General features: G+C 39.6%; 1 protein-coding gene across 2 annotated transcripts in view; it reads left to right on the top strand.

The window, feature by feature from the left end:
• Nucleotides 1-24898, top strand: part of gpc6a (glypican 6a) — a 172922-nt gene that overhangs the window by 72112 nt on the left and 75912 nt on the right. For both annotated transcript variants that reach the window (XM_072465324.1, XM_072465325.1), the window contains exon 3: nucleotides 9487-9878. In XM_072465324.1, the coding sequence (XP_072321425.1) occupies nucleotides 9487-9878 (392 nt within the window). The remainder of the gene's footprint in view (nucleotides 1-9486; nucleotides 9879-24898) is intronic.

The raw sequence follows: 24898 nt of genomic DNA, 5'->3' as shown, positions 1-24898 counted from the left end.
CTTCTACTGAAAGTGTTTTTCAGACTTCCTATAAGTGATCTGTTCTTCTGTATCTACCTCTGTATCTACCTGCGTTGCACCAATGAAATTTCCCCATGTGGGACAATAAAGGAATATCTTATCTTATCTTATCTTATTAATTTCACATTTTTCTTATAATCAAACCTCAACAAACAGATTTGAAGACATGTTTTAACTCACTTCTGTTGGATTGACATATCTATGACTATCGTTATCGAAATATGCAAAATCACTACTTTGTGTACATCGACTTCATCCATACACTATTTTTGAGTTTCCGCTTGTTATCGACGAGAACTGGAAAGAATACCCACTCATCCTTTATTTACGGAGCCAGATGGTGCTTTGGACACTGTCAAACCTCTTTCCAATGTTATAATACAACAGATGCCGTGCGCTGAAATTTGACTGTTTCGTCTGGACTCGTGCCACTCTGTCTAAAAACCCATTTACCAGAGCAAATATATGGCCCCACTTTCTCCCGTTTTATCTGCGACCATCAAGTTATTTCTGTGGACTTTTTCCCCCATTCACTTTGTCAGCCGGCTGCATAAACGTCTTTCCCCAGCGCCTTCTTTTCACAGCCAGATGTCAGCCGAGAATCAGTTGGCTGTCAGAAAACAATCGCAAAAAGGTTGTGGCTGTAGTGCAAGTTTAATTTTAAAGGTTTTTTAAATGATCTGCCAACATGTGATGGATGGACTGTGGGAGCGACTGCCTCCTGTGGTAGATATCTTCAACTCGGGTCTTTAATTACAAGCCCCTTTGTATCAGTGCTGTCAGCGGCACCGTGATATGAATCATGCATGAGGGAGAATGGATTTTACTACCTGGTCAGTGATCCTGTAACATATTATCTGCGTGAATGTCATCAGCGTAGGAATGCGCCGTCATCAAATCGGTGAGAGGCCTCCACGGATCAGGAGCCGCGCTATCAATGCATTCATTCAGCTGTTTATGCCGTTTATTAACACGGGTTTGATGAAGACTGATGGCGCCTCGCGCTCGGACCACCTTTCATCGATTAACTTGCCGATGGACCTTTATTCCGACTCCTTGTCTCAGCAGTTTGGTAAGTTATTTGCTTTTCTGACAGCGATTGGCCGTGAATGACTTTTTGCATACACAAAGTACAAGTTATTATGTGTGGTCTATGTGTAAAGTCTTCGAGCGTGCATTAAACAGCTGTTTTTATTCCACAAAATGTCAAGAAACTTACAGTGAGTGGGCTCTGACCTTTAACTTGGTGGTCTCTGTGGAGGTGGATGAGTTTAATGCCGTACTGTGGAACACTGGAGGCGGCGGACACTCCAGAAAAGTTACAGGCTAAACCGTCTCCCACAACGTTCCCTCTCTGTTTATCTGTGTCGCACGTTTATCTGGCTACTCTGACGCTAATTCCTAGCAGTTGCATTTTAATTGTTTTTATTTTTTATGCCATATTGTTTACAAGACTACAGCAAACAGTAGATTTTGTGCACTCTTACACACACTAATCCATCCTTTCTCAAATCCCCAAATCTCAGTCCGTCATTAGAGATGTTGAGTGGGTTAAAATTAAACTCCCCGGTGGTCTTTATTCTGAGACATGTACAAATATGGAGAGAATCACTTTACTTCCTGGGAGCCTGCAGCGTCCCGGGTCGTTCCCTCAGGGCCATCCACTGCAGGAGGCTTTCCGAGGGGGTGTAATGTACCTGTGCGGACCTGGAACGCAGCCAATGTGGACTCGGCTTTTCTCTCAAGCGCTTTTCTTCAGAAACAGAAATAAATCCCTTTTTTGTTTTTCGATGAGTTCATGACTGGTGTGATCTCCTGCCATTGCTGAAATTTCATCAAAATACTCTTGGAGCCTCTGCGTACCAGCTTCTTGTTCATGTTTAAAAGAAAAAAAACATGAGACTTGACTCAACAAATTTGTTTTGGTGGTAAAATTGAAACACATTTACAGAGTTGTGTATTTAAAGAAATAAGTTGTATTAAAGTTGTTGCATTTTATGAAGGTGAAGCTGTTTAATGAAACACAGAAACATCATTTCACCTTTTACCCTTGAAAAGTTCCGGTTTATAAAGACCTCATCAATTCACAGAGTTTACTATTATCTTGAGACTTATTAAGAAACTTAAGGGAAATACAGAGGTCATTTAAATGAATGTGGTACATATTTACATATTTATCAGTATTCAGCTTTTATTTAAAACATAATGAGTTTGAATCGTTTATGCTTTACAGCTATTTCTGTCTCCATTTAAACAGAACGTCCTCACTATTAACAGACAGTACAATACAGAGCCTGTGGTCTTTCAGAAGTATTGAACCAGCAATTGAATTTGTGCCTTAATTAACTGCTATATGACGTAGCCCTTCTATTGTTTGAGCTAAAGCATTTTTCATAAAGTCTGAATAAAATGTAATGGATTAATGCAGTATTTATTCTCTCAGTGGAAAGCATTGTTCAGTGAAACAGAAAGGTCACCTTTATTAATCATACTAATTATTTACAGTAATTAGGCCAGATATCAAAGGAACACTTTGAGGGAAAATGGATTCTTTATGCTCAGAATTACTTCAAGGGTACGCACTGGCACTCACACACACACACACACGCGCACACACACACACACACACACACACACGCACGCACGCACGCACTCACACACACACACACTCACGCACGCACGCACACACGCACGCACGCACGCACGCACTCACACACACACACACTCACGCACTCACGCACGCACTCACGCACGCACACACACACACTCACGCACACACGCACGCACTCACGCACGCACGCACTCACGCACGCACGCACGCACTCACGCACGCACTCATGCACGCACGCACGCACGCACTCACGCACGCACTCACGCACGCACGCACTCACGCACGCACACACACACACACACACACACACACTCACACACACACCACTCTGACCTCCATTAGCAATAATATGCTGCACCTAATTACCTAATTTAAAAGTATTCCATTTGCGCCCGATGCAGGAGTTGGACACCTGTACATTTGAAGGCAGACGCCTCGGACAAAAAAATAAACTCACCAGCAGACGCGCCGAGGCGTCCCGCGCACATGCAGTGGAGGAGTTTTTTTTTGACGTTGCGGGGTTTGTTTTGGGTCTTCTTCAGACCCAAAAGGCTTTAGTCTTAATCAGAGATTAAGACTAAAGGCTTTAGTCTTAATCAGAGATTATTTTCTCTAATAATCTCTGATTGCCGCAGAAAAGTTGAGCTTTGTCCAATTTTTCTGCGTTGGATGCTCAAACACCCAACGCCCCGCGTCTGACGCTCCAAACACTTTATGTTTAAATAGGATTAACTTGTGTTTTTTAGATTAGAGAAAAGACTGGTTTGGACACTCTTCCATCTTCTGACAGTCTTTATAGATACATTAGTCTTACAAATGACATTACATTAGTTTGGCCCACAGGCCCACTGTGGACATCCCTTCCATGCACCACATGGCAATATTAAAATGTAAATAAAGTGAAGAAGCAAAGAAACTTGAGACACTCTTACAGAGAAATATTTCCAGGCTCCTGTAGTGCTGTCTCTTGTGCCTTTTCCCAACACACAGCATTTGTATGTGGCCCATATCTCCACCGTACGCTCTTATCACTGAAATGTTGGGCCCAGACTAATGTTATGATTGCACGGCAAATCACTGCTGGAGCTGGATCAGGTGGAGAGCCACCTCGCACTCTGGAGACTGTGGGAATATCTCAATATAGGACTCAGTGACGTCAGAGATGAGCATTTGAACTCGGAAAAAACATATTTTAAAGACTACAGTCTAGAAGTATTTTTACACACAGTAGAAATTATGATTTAAACAATAGCAATAATAAAACATTGAAACAAGGGTATTTGCAAAGTAGGCTTTAGTCTTAATTGCATTGTCCCCATGTTTAATTTGTAATTAAGTAATTCATTGCAGACTCCCGGATCAGTTTCCTAAGGATTTCTGATGTTCATCTTTGACCCTGACCTTCTTTCAGTGCAGCGTGTGATTGAGGCCTGCACTGTCATGTTTCCTGCTCCTGAAATCCCCTGGACAGGCTGAATCCAAGGTCAATAACTCCTGGATAATTCCCCATTCAAATATGTGTTTTGGCAGCAACAAGCAGCACTGTGCAGCTCGTGTTTTGCATCTCAAACTCTCAAACTATTGTTCTGGTTTGTGGACTTATACATGTATTAGCAAGTCACTCTACACGCCGAGGTAAATAGTCTCTGCATGCTATTATTAGTCAGTGACATTAGGTGTTCAGGCAGGGAAAGGGCATCTGATGTAGAAATATAGCCAATAAATCTGACTCATGTCTCATAAATGTTTGAATTTGATTGATCCAACATATTTTTATATTGAGTTTATATGTGTAGTTCAACTGATTCACAGAATTTACTAATTGAAATGTAATTTATTGTGATGCGCATGAAGTTGTTTTATCACCACATTATCTCATCTTGATGTTGGTATGATGAAAGGCACGGCAGCAAAAGAAGGTTGAATTTTGTCGACTGGAAATACATTTATAGAGTGAATACTAGGGATGAGATGAGACACAAGATTGGGTTCACGAGGGTGAGAAAAGACAGGATGAGATTTTCACATAATTTATAATAAACAATTGATGCACTTTTGGCCTCACAATTTTCATCCATTTCTTCGTATATTTTGCTGTCATTTTAACACTGCTTTCTAGAACTATTGTGTGTGCATGTAACTCACCAACACAAACTCTTTTTAACCAAGCCAGATATAAGCACGTTTAAAATCCCATCCCTAGTGAATATGTTTCTTAATCCAATTGTAGTTTCTTCAGTTCTGAAGCAGGTAAAGGACTGAATATGGGTCTGAAGAGAGGAGCTGACGAGAAGTTACAGTATGAATTCATTCGTGACCCCAATGAGTTCTCTAGCCTTAGATCTGAGAATGGAGTTGTATCATGAGACATTGCATTTGTTTTTTTCTCTTATGGATGTTTGAATATGAAATTTATTAATGTCTCAACATTTCCATATTTGACAATGCCCTTACTTGACTTTGATCACTCCACACACACAACTCACAGACTCTTGAGTTGCACTCAGTAGAGAAAGATGTAATCCTCGATTTTGCAGTAACTTTATATTAATAGCTTCGGCCCCTCCCCTTTTCTATCACAGCCACAGAGCAGTTAGAACAGAACTGTGGGCCAGTCCACCGGGGTTTCAATGTCCTTGATTCAAATCTAATTAGGAAAAATGAAAAAAAAGCTGGCCCTGCAGGCTCTCGGTATTTAAACAAATGTAGTTGTAATGGCGGGTCACTCAGCTGAGAGTAAACTAGAATGACTGACCAGGGACCACTTGATAGATCATTTAACCCGAGTCAGAGGAAAAAAATGCTTCTCAAATGAACACGCTCCAACGGCACTTTCACAAACCAAATATAAAGGAGTGAGAATTTGCGAAAGAAAGTACACACAAGGTGCCCCTTTGTTGTATGTGCCCAACTGCAGTTTGCGATTGACTCCAATTAACCCACATGTTGTAATATTAGCTGCCAGGAGCAAACAGTGAGGTGATCTGGAGACTTCAGCCTGACCCCACCACGGGCAGAGTGAGTCCTTCGAGCTGCCACTGTCTCACTGGAACTAAATGAGTGATGGCTTTTTAACAAGGTGCTTTTTAAAACTCCACTGCAGCTTTGGACGTGCGGCCGCTTACATTATATTTAAAGCAGATGTATTATGCTTTTTTTTCAGGTGCTTAGTATTGAACTATTTTATAAGTACATCACTGTTTTACATTTGGTTCATTGTAAAGCTTAAACGGCTTCATTGTGAAAAAGGTCCATTCACTTCCTGTTCAAAACTGCAGAAGTGAAATGTTACCGCTGTGCCTGGAATGTTCCACGGTATAGCTCTATCATTATTGCATTTATTCAATTATAGATGTTAATGTTGCTTACAAAAACATGCATTCTTACTTTGTGCAGGCTCGCTTCTCCACAGATCTAACTTGTAACTCGCCCTAGCTTCCAGAGAGTGTTTGGTTCTTTGACTTAAACTAATGAAATATTAAACCCTCTCAGTTGCATTGAAAATGTACTACATGTCCTATTTTAGCACATCAAAAGTGAGCCAGCTTTTTTAGTCCAAGGTTAATTTGCCCACATCCGACCTGGGACTGTTCTTTGACTAGTGTCCAACTGGCAGCGTCTGGACAGACATCAATCTAAACACAACATTTATTTGTGCTGTGCTGCTGGAGTGTGGGCTAAAAAGCATAATCGTTGTTTTAGTTGGTGAATTAAGCTCGGCGTATAAAGGCAAGGACAGCCCTGTGTTTTCATTTCATTTCAATTCATTTATCAGTTCAGTCTTATGTGTTCAGTCTTATGTGTTCAGTTTTACCATTTCTGCTTTGGTTTGTTCATGTAGATGGTGTTAAATCCTACAATTAATTTTACTGTGTTGATTTGAAAGGAGTCATATTAGGATTTGTATTTCAGATACAGGTCAATTTTGAACTATAACATAAGTAGATCATAATTTTGATCTAAAACAGCAATAAAACAGTAATACATGGGCCATTGACTTGCTATAAACTGCAGAAATGTGAAGCCCCGCCTCTTCATAGTGATATTTTATTGTAACAAGCAGCATAGTCTCATTTACATGTTTTTTTCTGAGCTTTGAGCTTCAGTTGCAGAACAATATACAGCTGCTCAAATATGAAGGAATCAATCAAAACACTACTTACAAATTATGAAGAAATTGCTGTAACCAGGTTAAAAGCTCATTAAAGTTTAGTTTACATACCGTCATTTGCCTCTTTATAATCGTTTCAAGGACACCATTAAAAGTATTATTAATATTCTACGTGAATTTTAGGTTGTAATTACTGGTATTATTTTGTACGTTTGTAAGTACTTTCACTGCAGTTAGTAGAAGTTTTTAACCACTTGTAAATCCCTTTCTAAGGACCATAAATCTGGAAAGAAACACATCCCACAACAAGAAAAAGTCAAATACTTTTTTTTCTCACTATCTCAGCTGTATTGGTGACGACAGAGTCCCCGCTGTGCCGACACCAGGCTGCTCGTGAACACATTACTCACACCACATGGTTCAGATTAGCACTGAGGAGAGGTGCATTGTGGGAGTCTGACTGTGGCCGGCGCGTCGTTGCGGTCCCACTGCTGCCGCTAACTATTCAGGAAAATGTCACCAAATCACAATATGATACCGGTTATACAGCGCCTTATGAATAACCGGCTCTCCATTTGAATGCGTGCTTGTTTACAAAGATGGAGGAGAGGAGTTGACATTTAGTGCATTGCAGAGCGGATTCTCACTATTTATGCGTCTGAACTGGAGACAAGGGATCCTATTAGCCAAGCTTCAGTGCTGCTCCAGAGATAACACGCCTTTTTCTACTTTTCTCTTTGTTGGTTTTGTTCTCACCCCAGAGATCAGAGTAATAGAAGAAAGACACTTGACACTAATAAAGAAAAGCTGTTTTGTTGCATTTGCCGAGCTGTTGAATAAAATGTTTGATTCAAAAAATAGCTTTTAACATGTAAAGTAGTACGTTGTGAATCACCTAATAAATTCACTGCTCTTACCGGGGCTGCACAATATGAATAATAAACAATATGATTGCTATTATGAAATTTCAAACGCCTGTTTTCGATTATGTTTATTTTGTTTAATGAAGGATCCTCATTAGTCTCCACAGCAACAGAGACTCAAGGGGTCAAGTTCATGTAAAGGCCATTTATATCAAAACAGGACTATTGAGTCATAATTTACTTTTTTTTTAAATACACTTTAAATGTCTGTTGTATAAGAGAACCTATTATGATTCATTTAGTTTATTGGGAAATGCTTTAATATAAGGTTCCTCAGTAAACTATTTATAAAGCACTTGTTCGTAAAAAATTATAAGACATTTATAACCACTTATCACTTGGTTATTGAAAACATTCAATGCTCTTACAAACATTTTGTACATGGTTTAATTAAGACAAGGATTAATCATATTCATAGGTATTATAAGGCATATACAAATGCTAGTAAAGTGCTTTTAAACAAATAACCAGTGCTTATTAATGCCTTGTAAATAGATTACAAAGTAAGCATATTTCAAAGTGTTACAGTTTCTTGCAATATGGAATTTCAGAATATAAAACCCATATTGTGCCGCCATAAATAAGGTGACTAGCGAGAAGAGCGTATTAAAACCTTTGCCTAATCAATATACGAATTACAGAACAAAATGATGAAAGCTGATCGTCAAAGCTGCCATTTAGCTTATTTTGAAAGCTGAATATTGTGCTCTCAGAATAGTCAAAGCTCTTAGACTGTAATTTAATATTGAATTAAGGCCCATCTCTGACTCTGTGCAAATAAACATTTATGGACCTAATGGGAGTTGCTGCTTCAGATGATAATGCGCAGTGTGCTTGTGTCTGTGTCTAAAACTTATGAATATTTTGTTACAATGTGCAATCAGAACCTTTACATTAATCATTCATAGTCTATGTGGCCTATTGTTTCTACTATTCAATTATTAATGCTGTGGACTGGCTTTCTTTATATAATCAAGTACCTTCGGTAAGCGCCGATACATGGGCCCCACACATGGCTGTGTGGGGCTTACAAGTAAGAGGATATTATTGAAATGTGGCATACATAATGAACAAAAAGTTTCAAGCTTGTTTTTAATTGTTTATTTGCAAATTATTAAAATGACAATACTGACCAATCTCACACACAAATTATTTGAGTCACAATTCCAGAAAGGAGGCGACTGGAGGAAAAAGTGAAATAAACACATCATATTTTCCATGATTAACTGACATCAGATAAAAATGCCCGTTATTTTCTGGACTTTTAACACAAAACAAGCCACAATTTTAACTATACAATGTAAAAAATGGCAGTTAGCTTGCTTCTCTATTAAAAATAAGTGAAATAGTAATAAATCAGTAGTGAGGAGCTAACATGGTTCACGCATTTGTGCAGTAAAAAAGTAAATTATCATTATTACCTCCTATGGAACAAACAAATATGGTGAAATATGTCTGTTAATGTTTTGATTTGTTTTTAAGATCTGCTGATGCTTTTTATTCTCCAAAACCACCTGGATTTTTCAAATGTTATTATGTTCTTTTGATATTATAATCCTAACTTTCCCTTTTGCCTTCACACCACAATTTAATACTATAATTCTACAATTCTATGCATCTAACATTTAGATTTTTTATATATTTTTTCCACATTTTTTTATTGTCAGGAGTTAACCAAAGAAAGAAATACTACATCTGTGAAACTGTCAATACCATTTGATCGTAATGGTTTATATTTATAGTTAATTTCTCAACTTTTGGTCCTTTTTAACAATAATAAACCTGGCATAACCTTTTCTCCCTCATTTGTTCCCCTTCAGAGTTTTTCCTGGAGTTGCTGGACACCTCGGAGAAGTCCTTAAACGGCATGTTCACACAAACCTACGGGAAACTGTACATTCAGAACTCGGAGATCTTCCAGGACCTTTTCACGGAGCTAAAGCGCTACTACACCGGCGGCAACGTCAACCTGGAGGAGATGCTCAATGACTTCTGGGCCAAGCTGCTGGAGCGCATGTTTCAGCTGCTCAACTCGCAGTATCACTTTACGGACGACTACCTGGAGTGTGTGAGCAAATACACGGATCAGCTCAAACCGTTCGGAGATATACCGCGGAAACTCAAGGCTCAGGTGACCAGGGCCTTCATCGCGGCGCGGACCTTCGTGCAGGGGCTGATGGTGGGCAGAGAAGTGGCCAACAGGGTCGCAAAGGTGAGTGACTTCTGCATGGAGTGTGACTATTACGGCATGTCCTTTTGGATGTGCACTATACATATTCTTCTAACTTTTTCTTAATTGATTCCTCGTTGTCCACCATCTGACAACAGGAAACTATTGAGCTGCCAGGCATAAAAATATAACTATAACCCACTTTATTTCCCGTCAAATCCACCATTTTGGGGAGAATCACGGTCAGTTTGTACTCAAAACTCACAAATCTGAATAAAACAGGTATTTTATAGAGATTCTGAGTGGACTTTTTACCAGTGACTAAATCTCAAGTTTTGGGAATTAGCTTCAGTTTTTAAAGAGACGTTGTCCAAACCCAACAAATGGCCAAACTGTCAATCCGTCCCTTGAAACACTAGCTGTACTCATCCTTATATTTCCAGTGTAGGAAGGATATAAAATGTGATATTACTCTGTCAGACATCAGAGGCCAAAACTACTGAGCCTCTGCTTCACAAAGAGTCATTTGTTTTTTCTCCAAAGGGTTCAGAAACAGCTTCAGTTTAAATTGAGGAATCTTTTAGTCAAGCGTTTTAGGAAAAATGGGCCCTCATGGTAAGCGGACATGTACGTTCTTATTGCTTTGCCTGGAATGTTCCACAGTGTGATATTAAAGTCATGGGCTTTGCATTTGTACAATTAAAGGTTTTTGTTTTGCTAAGAAATACTTGCCTTCTTACTGTGAGCAGGGTAGCCTCTCCACAGATCTGAACTTGGTCAGTTTGAGGACTTTCTCCATGGGGACAAGCAGGTATTGGAGCCTGCATAGTGCACCTTTAAAACATGTTACTCTTATTTCAACAGTCAGAAAAGCAAATCTTATAAATGGAAATTAGTGTGATGTTTTTTTCAAAACTATCAGGTCTCCATGGAGTTAATTATGTATCAAAGCTGTGGTATAGACCTTTATTACAAACATGAAACGTTCTGAAATTCTTGTATGAGTTAAGCCCTAAATCATCCAGACGTGTATATGACACTATTGCTGTCAGAAATGAATTATTCGATTGTTTTGTTTTTCCAAAATTATTCAGCAATTATTGCATTATGATAACTAATAACAATTGGGAGAAAAAGTAATTATTACTATGTCATTATCTGTTATGTATATTGTAGTACATTCCTGAAATTCCTAAACAAAACAAATATTTTCTTTTCATGAACTGCAAGGTAAAATATTTTATAATAATAGCAAACACAACCCATTATTTATTCATTTTTAAGAAGTGGCTTATTTGGGTGGAAATAATAAAATAAGACATGACTTTTTGATGACAGTAAATCTGCTTTGCCTTTGATTGTTGCCCTGATGGCTGAATGTATGCCACTATTCTGTAAACATTTAATAATTTATGGCCCTATACATTCTGTAGTTTTTAATTGCAGCCTAATTATTTTCACCAGTTACAGCACACTTTATGAATAGCTGTTGTGAGCAACGATGGGCTAAAAGCAGGTCATGCTTGGGAAAGCATGTGATTATGTGATTCCTACATTTGTTTTTGTTTACTGACTCTTTATGATTTTACATATTTACTAATACAATATTTTATCCTGCCTTGGGTTTTTCAAATTGAAATATATTTATAATGCTCTACCACATTGGGGATTACCATTGCATTATGGGACTTTAGTTCTTAAAACCATGTTATACACTGAAAGTTATGCAACTGTTAAATGATGTAACCAAATCTGTTTAGCAGCCTGATGGAGGCGTGTGCCGAGGCTCTGTCTTATGAAAAAGGAGACGCATGTCAGCTCTGATAAAGCTCAGACACATGGAAATTATTTATTTAGAATGAATGTTACATGCAGAATAAATGAGCTGTGTCTCACAGAGTTGCAGTCTTATTCTACACTATAGACACTAATGAAGCAGATATGCTGTGCTTTTGTCAGTGTTACGGTCTTATTCTACACTATAGACACTAATGAAGCAGATATGCTGTGCTTTTGTCAGTGTTACGGTCTTATTCTACACTATAGATACTAATGAAGCTGATATGCTGTGCTTTTTCAGTGTTACGGTCTTATTCTACACTATAGATACTAAAGATGCAGATATGCTGTGCTTTTGTCAGTGTTACGGTCTTATTCTACACTATAGATACTAATGAAGCAGATATGCTGTGCTTTTGTCAGTGTTACGGTCTTATTCTACACTATAGATACTAATGAAGCTGATATGCTGTGCTTTTGTCAGTGTTACGGTCTTATTCTACACTATAGATACTAAAGATGCAGATATGCTGTGCTTTTGTCAGTGTTACGGTCTTATTCTACACTATAGATACTAATGAAGCAGATATGCTGTGCTTTTGTCAGTGTTACGGTCTTATTCTACACCATAGATACTAATGAAGCAGATATGCTGTGCTTTTGTCAGTGTTACGGTCTTATTCTACACTGAAGCAGATATGCTGTGCTTTTGTCAGTGTTACGGTCTTATTCTACACTATAGATACTAATGAAGCTGATATGCTGTGCTTTTGTCAGTGTTACGGTCTTATTCTACACCATAGATACTAATGATGCAGATATGCTGTGCTTTTGTCAGTGTTACGGTCTTATTCTACACTATAGATACTAATGAAGCAGATATGCTGTGCTTTTGTCAGTGTTACGGTCTTATTCTACACTATAGACACTAATGAAGCAGATATGCTGTGCTTTTGTCAGTGTTACGGTCTTATTCTACACTATAGATACTAATGAAGCAGATATGCTGTGCTTTTGTCAGTGTTACGGTCTTATTCTACACTGTAGACACTAATGAAGCAGATATGCTGTGCTTTTGTCAGTGTTACGGTCTTATTCTACACTGAAGCAGATATGCTGTGCTTTTGTCAGTGTTACGGTCTTATTCTACACTATAGATACTAATGAAACAGATATGCTGTGCTTTTGTCAGTGTTACGGTCTTATTCTACACTATAGATACTAATGAAGCAGATATGCTGTGCTTTTGTCAGTGTTACGGTCTTATTCTACACTATAGACACTAATGAAGCAGATATGCTGTGCTTTTGTCAGTGTTACGGTCTTATTCTACACTATAGACACTAATGAAGCAGATATGCTGTGCTTTTGTCAGTGTTACGGTCTTATTCTACACTATAGATACTAATGAAGCAGATATGCTGTGCTTTTGTCAGTGTTACGGTCTTATTCTACACTATAGCCACTAATGAAGCTGGTATAGGTTGCGGTTTTTGGATGCCAATGCTACCAATGCTAAACTATGAGTTTGTAATTTACATAAGCAGAAGAAAGGAGCAATAGTTGAAGGTGTACTCAGAATGTACATGCGATTAGAAGTGGAACTGCCTGTCAAAAGGAAATATCTTGTTTTATTCAAATATATAATTTTAAGCTCAAACATGCAATGACATGACACATTTAAATATTTACAATATAAAGGCAAAAACAGCTAATAAAAGGTGCTGTACCAAAAGGGTGAAAAACAGAACTATAATTAAGTTTAAACAGCTTGCAGTGGTCAAAATGAATTGCCTTCTGAGCATCCTATGGTTCACTGCCAGTTTATAAGCGCTTTCTACAACTTTCAGAAGCCAGAGCAGAGTCAGTATAAATGTAACAGACATTAGCAAGCCAACAGCCCATTTCCTGATCTGCCAAAAATAGAACACTTTCTAATTAGATGCAGCCACAGCAGTCTCATTTTGGCCCAACTTTTACCATGTAGATATATCGTACTGGGGCAAAACAGAACTTACTTTATTACAGGAAAAGAATCGGGTACTTCCCCTTTAAAAGATATTAAGCGATATCTCATCGTTGTAGGATATTTTGTTAATTGCCTTTTTGAATCTCCATAATAGCAGATAAATGACAGTCACACAAGAATCTGTTAAATGAGGTGTCACAAATGTTTACTGTTGCTCGGGTAAACAACCAGTTTTTCTATTGAAAATCCCAATGTATCATAGTTTAGGCTTTTGGCTTGGAATCCACAGCTGCCTCCCTCCAATTCTGAGATCAGCTTGACATATTCTGTGTGCGCACAAACAGCTGGTCTCTTGTAATTAGGGAGCCTTGTGGAAGTATGTGCTGATATACTGTCGCCTGCCCTGCTGCCATAGAAAGTGCTCCTCTGCGTCAGACCTCTTCAATTGTTTATCCTCATCTCTTAGCCAGTCTCCACCACTGCTCTGCGGACCCAGCCATTTTGATGAAACGGTAAAACGAATACTTCTATACATCTGCCAAGCCACACTGAAAGACGGGGTCCTGATTGAACTGGATCAAATCCCTCATTCCCTATCTTTCATAAATAATGGAGCGGAGCTGTAATGCAGGGAGCGCCGCTGTTGCCTGTCGGGAAAATGAGCTGCGGAGGAGGGGAGGAAGTGTAAAGTTGTTCAACACGACACCTGACCTTGACCGAGGAGTTTTCTGTCAAAGCAAAAAATAACCCACTGACATGACGAGTTTAGTCATTCCAAATTACAATGGCAGAGATTGTTATTGTGGAAACTTGAACTCAGGAAATCATTTCAGTGTTAAATTTAATTGAGAAACTGAATGGATATTGTTAACAAGTTGGCATACAAGTGTACTTTTTTGAATCAGTTCTAAGAGATGAATGCTTCAGGAACAACTTCTAGAGTAAAACCTACGATTGTTGATATAGGTTTTTGGTCGATGATTTTATGAGGTGTCCTCAGAATTAAAGGTGCACCATGTCACTTTTATGGTGGCCACTTGCTTGTCTCCATAGAGATATTTGCTTGGAATGTTTTTACAATCTGGGTTTTATTCTGTTATAGCTGTATTTATTATTTTTTTATTGCTGGAAAATGTGCATTCTTACTGTGAGCGGGGTCATTTAAAAGTCAGGAGGAAATAATAAGATGTTCTTGTTGATGGCAGCAAAACATGGTTGAAACGGTGTAATCCCTCATTCATCTAGGAGTGGTCAAAAAAAAGTTTCAAAAGTCATTTAGAAAGTGTCTAGAAAACTACCATAATTTTATGGTAAAGTGCTATTGACTCACACATAGAATATACAAAATAATAATACAAATTTCCTTGGCTAACAAATGCAAGAAAATGTGTCATTGTGTCCTTGGGCCAGATGCTTCACCTGCTTTGCCTACGTCAGTGTAATAATGGAAACAGTGGAATAACCTGGTCCTAAATGGCCCTAGTCCGTATTTAAAACTTTGTGGGAGACACTTTGCTGTATGGCACTGCAGTAGCTCTTTCGTTTATATATTGCATTTTGTGTGCTGGAGGGTGACTCTAGTGCTTTTATGGAACCAGAACATTTATCTTCATACATCATAATTTGCTGTGCTAGACCTTACAATTGTTATCATACGACTGAAGGTCTTGGACCGCAAACTTTAATGCCAATATAGCAGTGGTCATGGAGAAAGCATTTTGATATAGGAGCACTACCACACCTCATATATACCTACAACTCGCATATATTTTGAGACATTTGCATTGTCTCTTTAAATCCATTTTGTGATTTCTTGAAATGATTTGTTTGCTGAGCGAGCACAGGCTAATATTACCATCTCAGCACTGGGCCCATTGAGGAGCTGGTGGGGAGCGCTGTGCAGTCAGACAGTGTATTTTCAACGCAAATGGACTCCGCCCAGCTGGCATCGACAGTTATTGGAGCACTTCAGCGTTTTGTCCTCCACGGCCACTGCAACTGTGACATTCAGACACTTTGTATAACTTACCACTATGAGTCCTGCTTCACTGCCAATTTTATATCTCATTTGGATCTCGTCACAATTTCGCTGTGTGCAAACGGTGATTCATTTGCACGGATGTAAACTGGATCCAAATTTAGACTGTTCCTTCTGCTTGACGTTACGGTCGTGCAATATCGGTGTCAAATACTGTCAACCGTCTGTCATAAATGTAGATAATTTTTTTTGTGTTGTGTTTATAATGATGCAATTGTTCAAGTGATTGCAACTCGGTACATCAATTATTTTTAAATTTATTTTGGGATCCTTAAAATTTGGTTGTACAATAGCCATACATACAAATGTTCATACATTCATAAAAGACAATTACGGTACTTCCAGCTAAAGCAGTTTTATCATTTATTTGTGTTGCGCTGCCAAGTAACTTTGTATTGGCGTAATCCCTCATTTGTCCAGGAGTGATAGTAGAAAACGTTTAAAACATTGTCCTATAGCACTGTCACAGGCATTAAAATCTGCTACTTAAAAGAAATAAAGTAGTAATAAAATGAAAATGTATAAAAGTGTGGCGCTCCCCTCCAGCAGCTCTACAACGTGCAAACAATCATAACAAACATAACGTCTAACATGGCTTTATAAGGCACTTTAGTTACAATTGAACCCATAGCAGCCTTTTAGTGGTAATTTTACATCAAATACATAATTCATATCAAATTGCATATTGAACACAGCCCCTGGTATGAAGTGTCAGAGCTCATGCAAACCTGAATAAGCACATCAGATGGGAAGAGTCAAGATGACATGGCCCTTCAACTGGCCTCTTTTACCCATCTGTCTTTTCCTCTTTCCATGTTATTTTAAGCAGAAGGGAGCAACGCCTATCACGAAGCATTCGTAATTACTGCAAAACACTGTAGCACTGTCACGTCACACAACATATACAGCATCTCTCTGTTAAAACACATTTAATTTGACTTGCACTGAGCAGTTTCCAGGATTAGATGTTTGGATTATTGTTCATGACGACCATTAAGAGTTTAATCCAGTGGTACTTAAAACATGGCTGACGTTGAAGTCAGCCGTAGATTACAGGGATTTGAACCTTTTGAATGGGTTTGACGTTGAGAGATATTTAGTGCACTTTTCACTTAGAGAGGCAGAGGCTGTCCTGGTGCTCGCTGCATATTGAGTCAGGCTGTTTAGAGGAAGAGGGTAGTTTGTGCTGAGGGATTTGTTCTTCCTGATGGCTCATACTCGTGTCATGTTGATCTCATTATGGACTCATTTCCAGCCATGGACTGTCAGATCGCTTTAGCTCCAGGGCATTTCTACACACAACATTTACCTTCGGTCCATGCACTAACAGAGTGTGCGATTTTTACTGCTGCTGTGTGGGACAAGCTGTAATTATTGCATAGGCTCATAACTATATAATGGTCTTTAGCTTTATTCTTTTCCACCTGAATTATGCACTAGCTTCACTGCAGTTTTAAGACATTTAACATGGGAGAAATATTTTACAGCTGCAGTTGTGGGTATGCAGTGTATGCATGTTCACATTAGGCTGAATTGGATTTGAAAGTGTCATTAGAATATCATATTATGTCTAAATTACAGTGTTTTTTACATCTATATTTTACCTTTACTATTTGATCCAATGTAGAACTTTCTTCAACTGTGTTGAGTAGCCAACATAGAATCACCTTCAATTTATACCTTTAGACCTTGAAGTCATATAGGCATGACTTAAATCAAATGGTTAAAGGTACTGCTCTGGTAGAAGGTCCCTCCACCCTCTTGAGATGTTGCTGCTTATGTTCCACAGTAAAGCATTTTTATCAATGAGATGTTTTATTGCACACATAAAATCCTTGAATGAGATGCCTCATTTCAGAAAGCAGGGTTACCTCTCCATAGAATTGACTTGTAACTTGGCCCGCAGTGGTGCCACCTGTTAACCTGGCTCATACCAGATTGATATGTGCAGCACTCTGAGTTTAGTTCTACACTCATCAATCTTTCACCGAAAGCTGTCTGGAAAAGGCAGAACATCATGACAGATATTTGAGGCTGATCAAAGCGTCACAACAGCCAAGAAATCAAACTGGTATTAAATCCTGTCAGAGAAAAGCACAGGCGTCTTTCCCGTCCTCAAATGCACAAAGCGCTTCAATGTGTAAGTTAAAAAAAAAAAAATAGTCAGTAAAAATGGGCCAAAGGACATCTATTGACATCACCACGTTTGTTGAAGTTTGTTCCTTTGACTTCAGTCCAAACCCCAATGCTGCACTGTGATTGGTCCAGGCTCAAACCGATCAGCGGGAGACGGGCCAGATGGATTCAAGAGTTTGTGAACTCACAAATATCAAGAGAGTTCATCTGGCTGGCCGGATAGAAAGAGAAGGGCTTTTAATGTTGTAAAGCAACTTCATCTCTCAAGACCATTCTGTGCACTGTATTATCCCTGTGTGAAAATCACACATATTTCCTTTATTTTTTTAGTAATACTTAGAGTTGTAAAATTATATATCTACAGCGCTGAACTGTTTCTCTGTTAAGCCGTTCGTCATCCATGCAGAGTCATAGCACTGTTATTGCCTTACCTGGTCACAATAAAGCCTTTTGAATAGCACATACATGTAAAGGCCATGAGACGTGTTAAGCAGTTCTTAGTGAAAAATTTACACAGCGTAAACCCCTGCGGCTGGAGGAACTTTGTGGTGGTTTCAAGTGACAGATTTGAATAAAAGTAGTGACTTGATGCCGCGCAGCCCTCGATACAGCAAAGGGAAGTGTCAGACACCGACGGCCGCTCCTGAAGAAGCCAGAGCAGAGGCGAGTCTGTGCGGGTGCTGGGTCATTCTCTGACAGCCTGGAGAAAAGACTGATGCGCCTGTGACAAGGAGAGAGATCTAAGACGCTGTGGCAATCATCAACAAGTGAACGTCAAAGTTTTAGCTGCTAATGGACTACGAGCAGAGAGAGGGACAGACACACCAGCTAATAGCACCCGGAATACATTTAATCTGATGAAATATGTATAAATATGGGAGTAGCATCCAAGGTGAAATCATGACCCGAAGATCCATTTGGATTGAAACGTTGTCATAACGAACCATTTCTGGCAAAGCAATAACATCTGTATACTTTAACTACACCTTAATTAGCCTTAATAAAGAATAAACACATTCATAATGTATACATTCATTTATTATAATTATTCAGGTTTCAGGTATTAAGGAGTTGTTAATTAATGAAGCCTTTGTCCATTCTTTATTAAGACTATTAATAGTAGTTATGATGCTCTCCATCTCCACGGAGACAAGCAGGTGTTATACCCTTACCATAACCATTATCAACTGCTAATCTAATAATAACTAATCATCTGAGGTAGGAATAAAGTAAATGAAGGTAGTAGTCAGACGGGTGTAGAAAGGGCATAACATTTTCTCACACTTGACTGATATATTTAACGAGAAAGGAGAGTATGAAAATGTGGATCTATTTTGGAGAAAGTACATTGTGAAAAGTCTCTGCAGATTCATACACTCCACTAAAGTTGGACAAACCAGACTTTGGACACGGCCTGGCTCTGGGCAGATTAGCTGACCTCCTCCATCAGACTGTGGAACTGTTTTGTTTCTCCACACACTGACCGCTCCCCCATTCTCTCTGTCTCTCCTTTCTCCATCCTCTCCTCTCTCTCTCTCTCTCTCTCTCTCTCTCTCTCTCTCTCTCTCGCTTGTGCCTGTCTCTCCTCACCTCTCTCCTCTAATCTTTTGCCCCCCTTTCATTACACTTTCCTCCCTCTCTTCTCTTTACCTCCCAGTTTATAATCTCAGCTCCCCTAATGTTTCTCTCCACTCTCTCTCCAGTTTCCTTCCTATCATCTCCTCTTCTCACTGCTCCCTCACCTGATCCCATTCTCTCCTTTTTGTCATCTCCCCTCTCTTGTCCTTCCTTATGTCCTCCTTCCCACATTTCCTCTCTCCTTTTCTTTTCCTCTTTTTCCTCTTCTCTTATCTCTGCCTACCATCTTTCTTTTCTCGCTCAGCCACCTTCTCCTCTCTCCCTTCCTTCTCTCCTGTCTCATTCCCCTTTTTCCTCTGCTCTCTCCATCTCCTCTTCCCTCCACGTTCTCTCTCCCCTCTCATCTGCCCTTTATCCCTTAATTTTTCTCCACCTCTTTCTCTCCCTCTCATCTTCCCTCTTTCCCTGTCTCCTCTTTTTATCTTGTTGATATCATCTCTTTCCCCTCCTCGTCTCACTGCCTACCTTTCCCCTCTTCCCTCCAGTCTTTTTACACCCTCCTCTTCTCTCCTCTCTCACTCTGCACCTCTTCCACTTATTTTCTCTTCTCTCACCTGCCCTTTATCTCTTCATCTCTCTCCCCTCTCTCCCCTCTTTATTCCTACCTATAGGTGGTAGACAAAGATGTTCTATTATAATATGTTATATTCTATTGTCTCTCCCTCTACCCCCTCTTTTTGCTCATCTTCTCCCTCTTCACTCTTTCCCCTCACTCCTCTGGTCTTCTCTCTTTCTCCTCTTCCCTCTCATCTTCTCTCTCATCTTCTCTCTCCTCCTCTCTTGTCTGGCACTAGTCTCCCACAGCTTGCGGAGGATAAGGGCACAGTGGCAGAGCTGTGGCGGCAGATGGCAGCTGGCTCACGACGCTTTGGCTCGTCAAAGGGAAATGTGCCGCACCAAAGATGTCCTTTTTAATTAAAAGATTTCGATCAGAGGCGAGCTGCAGAATGTCGGAGTGTGAAAGACAGCATGCATCAGTGGTAGGCCTCATAAGAACGCATTATGAAGTGAAAGAGTCTGTGAACTACTTTGTATGGGACGTATTTCATAACTTGAAGATGAAAGTCTGGCAGAGAAAAAAACATGTCCTTTAATTTTCAATTGAATTATATAAATTGTGTTTGTGCCAGTATTTTCCATGTAATCTGTCAAAATTAGATCACTTTGCCGCGTCTGCATCGAATTATACGGCTATTTTATCAACCTATAACTCAAAAGTAAAGCTTGTGCGTTATAAGCGGAGTTGTTGTAGGTAGTGGCGGGACACGCAAACCTGAAAACACACTTATAAACTTATTGTAGTGAATAAAAAGGATTTTTAGAATGCGTTTGGAAAGGAATAACTCTGCAATGTAGTTAATGAACTAGTTTTGTTTTTCAGATCTGTGGAAAAGTAAGGATTCAAACGTAGCGGTAGACTCACAATATTCCTTTCACAGAATTGAAAAAATGTTGTTCTGATCTCCAGCTGGGTTAAAAAAATACAGTATAAGGCTGTGTAAAAACCAACACATGAGCACAAATACTTCTTTGCCTGGCTGAAAGAAAGTAGTTTCTGAAGTCCATCAAAAATAGCTTGGGGTTGTTGAGTTGAGTTGAATCCCTGTTTCCACACTGGTCACATCTCATCACATTTCTCCTTGGGTGTTTTGTGCGGCCCCATCTTTATTTAAGCAGCACTTAGGAGAGCTTGTCAGCACCGTGTTGTGACATTTTGACCGGCACTTTCATGGCAGCTGCTGGAGAAAAGGTGCTCGGTCTTGACATCGGGGGTGATGTGTTGGGTGGACTGTGCTGTATTCACCGGAGACGCGGAGAAAAAGCTAAAGACAGGAAGTCACAGCGCAGGCTTAGGAGTTAGCTTTTGGCGTGTTTGCACTTGTCTATGTGACTCAAAGAGAAAGCCCAAACTACTGCGTATGACTTGTCACTGAACATAGTACATGACAGAATGGATCAAGACATGAGCCCACAGCTGCACACGGAGACTCGGGAGACCAGCGCAGCACCACTTCACCGGGCCCCGCTGCTCACATGTGGGGCAATGTCACTGGCCAAGAGTTATGGAAGTGACAGTGGTTCATTTTAGTGCAGCCTCCCTCGACTGGGCCTTGAATATGTCTTACATTTAACATGGAGGGAAACCTGTAAGTTCAATGAAACTAGCTATGAGGGGAAAGTGCGGGGTTGTTTTGCTGCATACACTGTTAGATTTTTTTTATTTAAACAGAACTAAAAGACAACATATTTTTTGGCCAATTCACACCAACATAAGAAAAGCAAAAATTATAAAAGTATGACGGATATTTAAAGGAACAGGTTGGAAGGGGTTGTCATAGAAATTATTATTATTATCCTTTTTTTATGTTGACAAACCCAGGAATGATGGAGATATTACCTGATAACTTTATAAAGACGTTCATTGTGTTAAATATGTGAATTAAAAAAGGCACATCTATTTTGCACTAGTTTAGTGCTGACATTTGACATTCTACATGTTGCTGCTTCTTCTTTTTTGTCTTGTCTTTTTCTTTTTATACGGCTTGGGTTTTTTGCCTACTTTTTAAAGGTTTGTTTGCTTGTCTCTCTCTGAAAATCAGATACTAGAATTGAATTGAATATTTTTTTCTATTTTAGTCATTCATTTTAGAGTTACAGTTATTTTTGTACTGCCAGAAATGTGACAATTGCTTATTTCGGTCCTTAGAAAGTTCAGAGTCAGAAAAATTACATGTGAATCAAAATGCTGAAAAAGATAACAGTTTATTACTTTGGTGCGTAAAGACTGAACGAATAAATTATATCTTTTGGCTTAAGTTTTTAAGGAAAAAAATATGTCTTTCTTGTGAATTTTTGGATTTTTGTATTCAGCTTTCCACCCTATGAATCTTTCTTGACACTGAATATAGTCTTAAGGACACATGTGAATATAGAGGGTGAATATTCAGCGACAGCTCCACCACTGACCCATATAAGCATTTTCTGCCTTGACACCCTGTGATTAAGGTGTGACTATGTTTAGACAACTGTGGCGGTCAATAGGGGGCGCACGTGCACTCCCTAACTCGACCCAGATAAAAATTAAATAAAAATAGCATCAAAATGTTGCTTTTGTGTAGAATTAATGTGTATCTACACAGTATATGTTTTAGCAATGTTTAACATAGTCTTATTACATTATTTAGTTCATTTGTTTGCCCTTTGAGCGCGCTGGGACGGTGTGCACTCTATGGAGGTCTATGAGAGCCGAGGTTTTAAGAAAATGTGACGTCTATTCCGGTGCTTCTGCCCATTACTTTACATTACAGCCATGATGTCCATTCACGGGGCGCAGGCCGAAGCGCACTGTACATAAATTTTCTGGTATTGTAAAACTCTATTGAGAAGTTTGTTGGATGATCTGTTGAGAAGAACCTTCTGTCACAGTATTCAAGGCACAAAGTAAAGATGGTTAGTAAGTTTTTACCTACTTTTATTTCATTCTACTATTTTTATAACCAAGTTGTTTGAGTGAGCCCTGAAGCACATGTCTGTGTCTTCGGGAGAGCAGATGGCAGACTGATTTGCACTGTGACTGATGACTCATATTACTATTGACACTAATAGCAGTAGAATTGTGTGGGGACACTGGGGCAATAACATAGTCTTACACCCTTGTCCAATCAGCTCAGAGTATCTCAACCTGTCACAATAATTATTAAAGAGTCAGGGAGGCACTTTTTGGCCACCCACTGCATGTGTCCCTGTAGTGTTCCCTTTGATTGGCCTTGGTATAGCTCACAAAGTCATTGTCATTTCTCACAACTTCATTACTTGTTGGCACAAAGCAATTTTCCGTTGTCTGTGCCTGTCCCTGTCTGTGAACCCTGAAGGAGCGCAGGCCATATGTGCATGACAACACCCTGTCGCACAGACAAGGTGACGACGCAAGGCAACAGTCTCATGTTCACGCTCATTACAACCAATCTGCCCAAATCTCTTTGTGAAGTCTGTTCAAAAAAAACCTTGGGCAATAATGCATATTGTCCTTGTGTCCTTAGGCAAGACACTTCACCCACCTTGCTCTCAGCGTACAAAGTACACTGGTGTATGAATGAGAGTGTGTTTGTGAGACAGCGGATGGAAATGAGCCCATGGCTACAATCGGGCACTACAGCATGTATATCCTGTATGTTCATTAACATGCACTGTCCCGACCAAATGAATAAATAATGATACTTTACATGTTTTGTTAATTTGTCCACCTCTGTTGTCCATGGTCGATTATAAGCCCTGATGTTTATGCACAATCCAGTCGTTACATTAAAGCACAGGGCCTCATTCATCAGAGGTTTTCATGTCAGCAGCTACAATATTACACACTTAGGCTTCAAATTCAGTCCAGCTTCAAACAACAGACAAGGCTATCGTCCTCTTACAATGGGTTTCATTGTTAAAAGTGAAACCTGCTTTGCCTTAATTAAGCTGGCGTTTGGAGCATTTTACAATCATGTTTGTATGATAGTTCTCTAACAGATGTTTAACACATCCCTCTGTCACCTGTGAGCACTTTTCTCACCATCATTATTTACACATACGATTGTTTTCCCAGAGGCACAATGCAGTTACGCTAAATATGTGTCAAACTAGCATGCACATGTTTGTACGTCAGCACATCACCCCAGTTCTATTTACTCTTCACTGGCTTCCCTTTTCTTTTAGAATTTATTTTAAAATTGTGCTTTTTGTTATTAAAGGCCCCATAACATGCAAAATCGACTTTTCAGAGCTTTTAACCTTCTTACATTGCTATTTGTGCTTCATATATGTACCCAGAGTGTTTTTTTGATTGATTCCCGCAGTGTTTAGCTACATTACAGACTATCTCCTTTCCTCGAATCTCCAAACTGACGGGCGGTGGGGCAAGACCGCGTCATAGGGGCAAGCACGCATCACCATCCCCCCTCTCCACCCCCCTCCCCTCCCCCTCCCGCCTGACGCCCGCCCCCTTCCCCCCGGCTCTGCGCTGCTCCGCGCTGCTGCAGGCTGTCTCCCTAAACAAGCCCATTCCGGAGTTTTTCAGCTACGTCACGGGTTGGGTGATATTTCTTTACTATTATGTTAAGGGTGTTGTACAACCCTTATTATGATCAATTATACACTTAGGATAGACTACGAAACGTGCAAAAAAGCATGTTATGGCACCTTTAAAGCTCTAAATGGCCTGGCACCTCCTTATTTGGCCGAGCTTCTGTCTGCTCGTAACCGATAATATAAACATCCATGCTCGTAACCCAAGAGCCTTCTCTGTCACTGGTCCCGGACTCTGGAACAAACCGCCCCCCGACATGCGCACATCACAGACTTTAGCCTTTTTAAATCCAGGCTAAAAACTTATTTATTCAAACTGGCTTTTAACACTCTGTAATGTAATGACACCTTATTTTGTACGGTTTGTTTTTTTATTTAGTATTATGTTTTGTATTGCTTTGATTTTATTGTGAAGCACTTAGGTGTTGTAAA

The sequence above is a fragment of the Eucyclogobius newberryi genome, unplaced genomic scaffold (assembly GCF_026437365.1).
Source record: "Eucyclogobius newberryi isolate DKJ021-1_F unplaced genomic scaffold, fEucNew1.0.hap1 SCAF_5, whole genome shotgun sequence".
Classification (NCBI taxonomy): Eukaryota; Metazoa; Chordata; class Actinopteri; order Gobiiformes; family Gobiidae; genus Eucyclogobius; species Eucyclogobius newberryi.
This window is presented reverse-complemented; position numbering and strand designations above follow the sequence as displayed.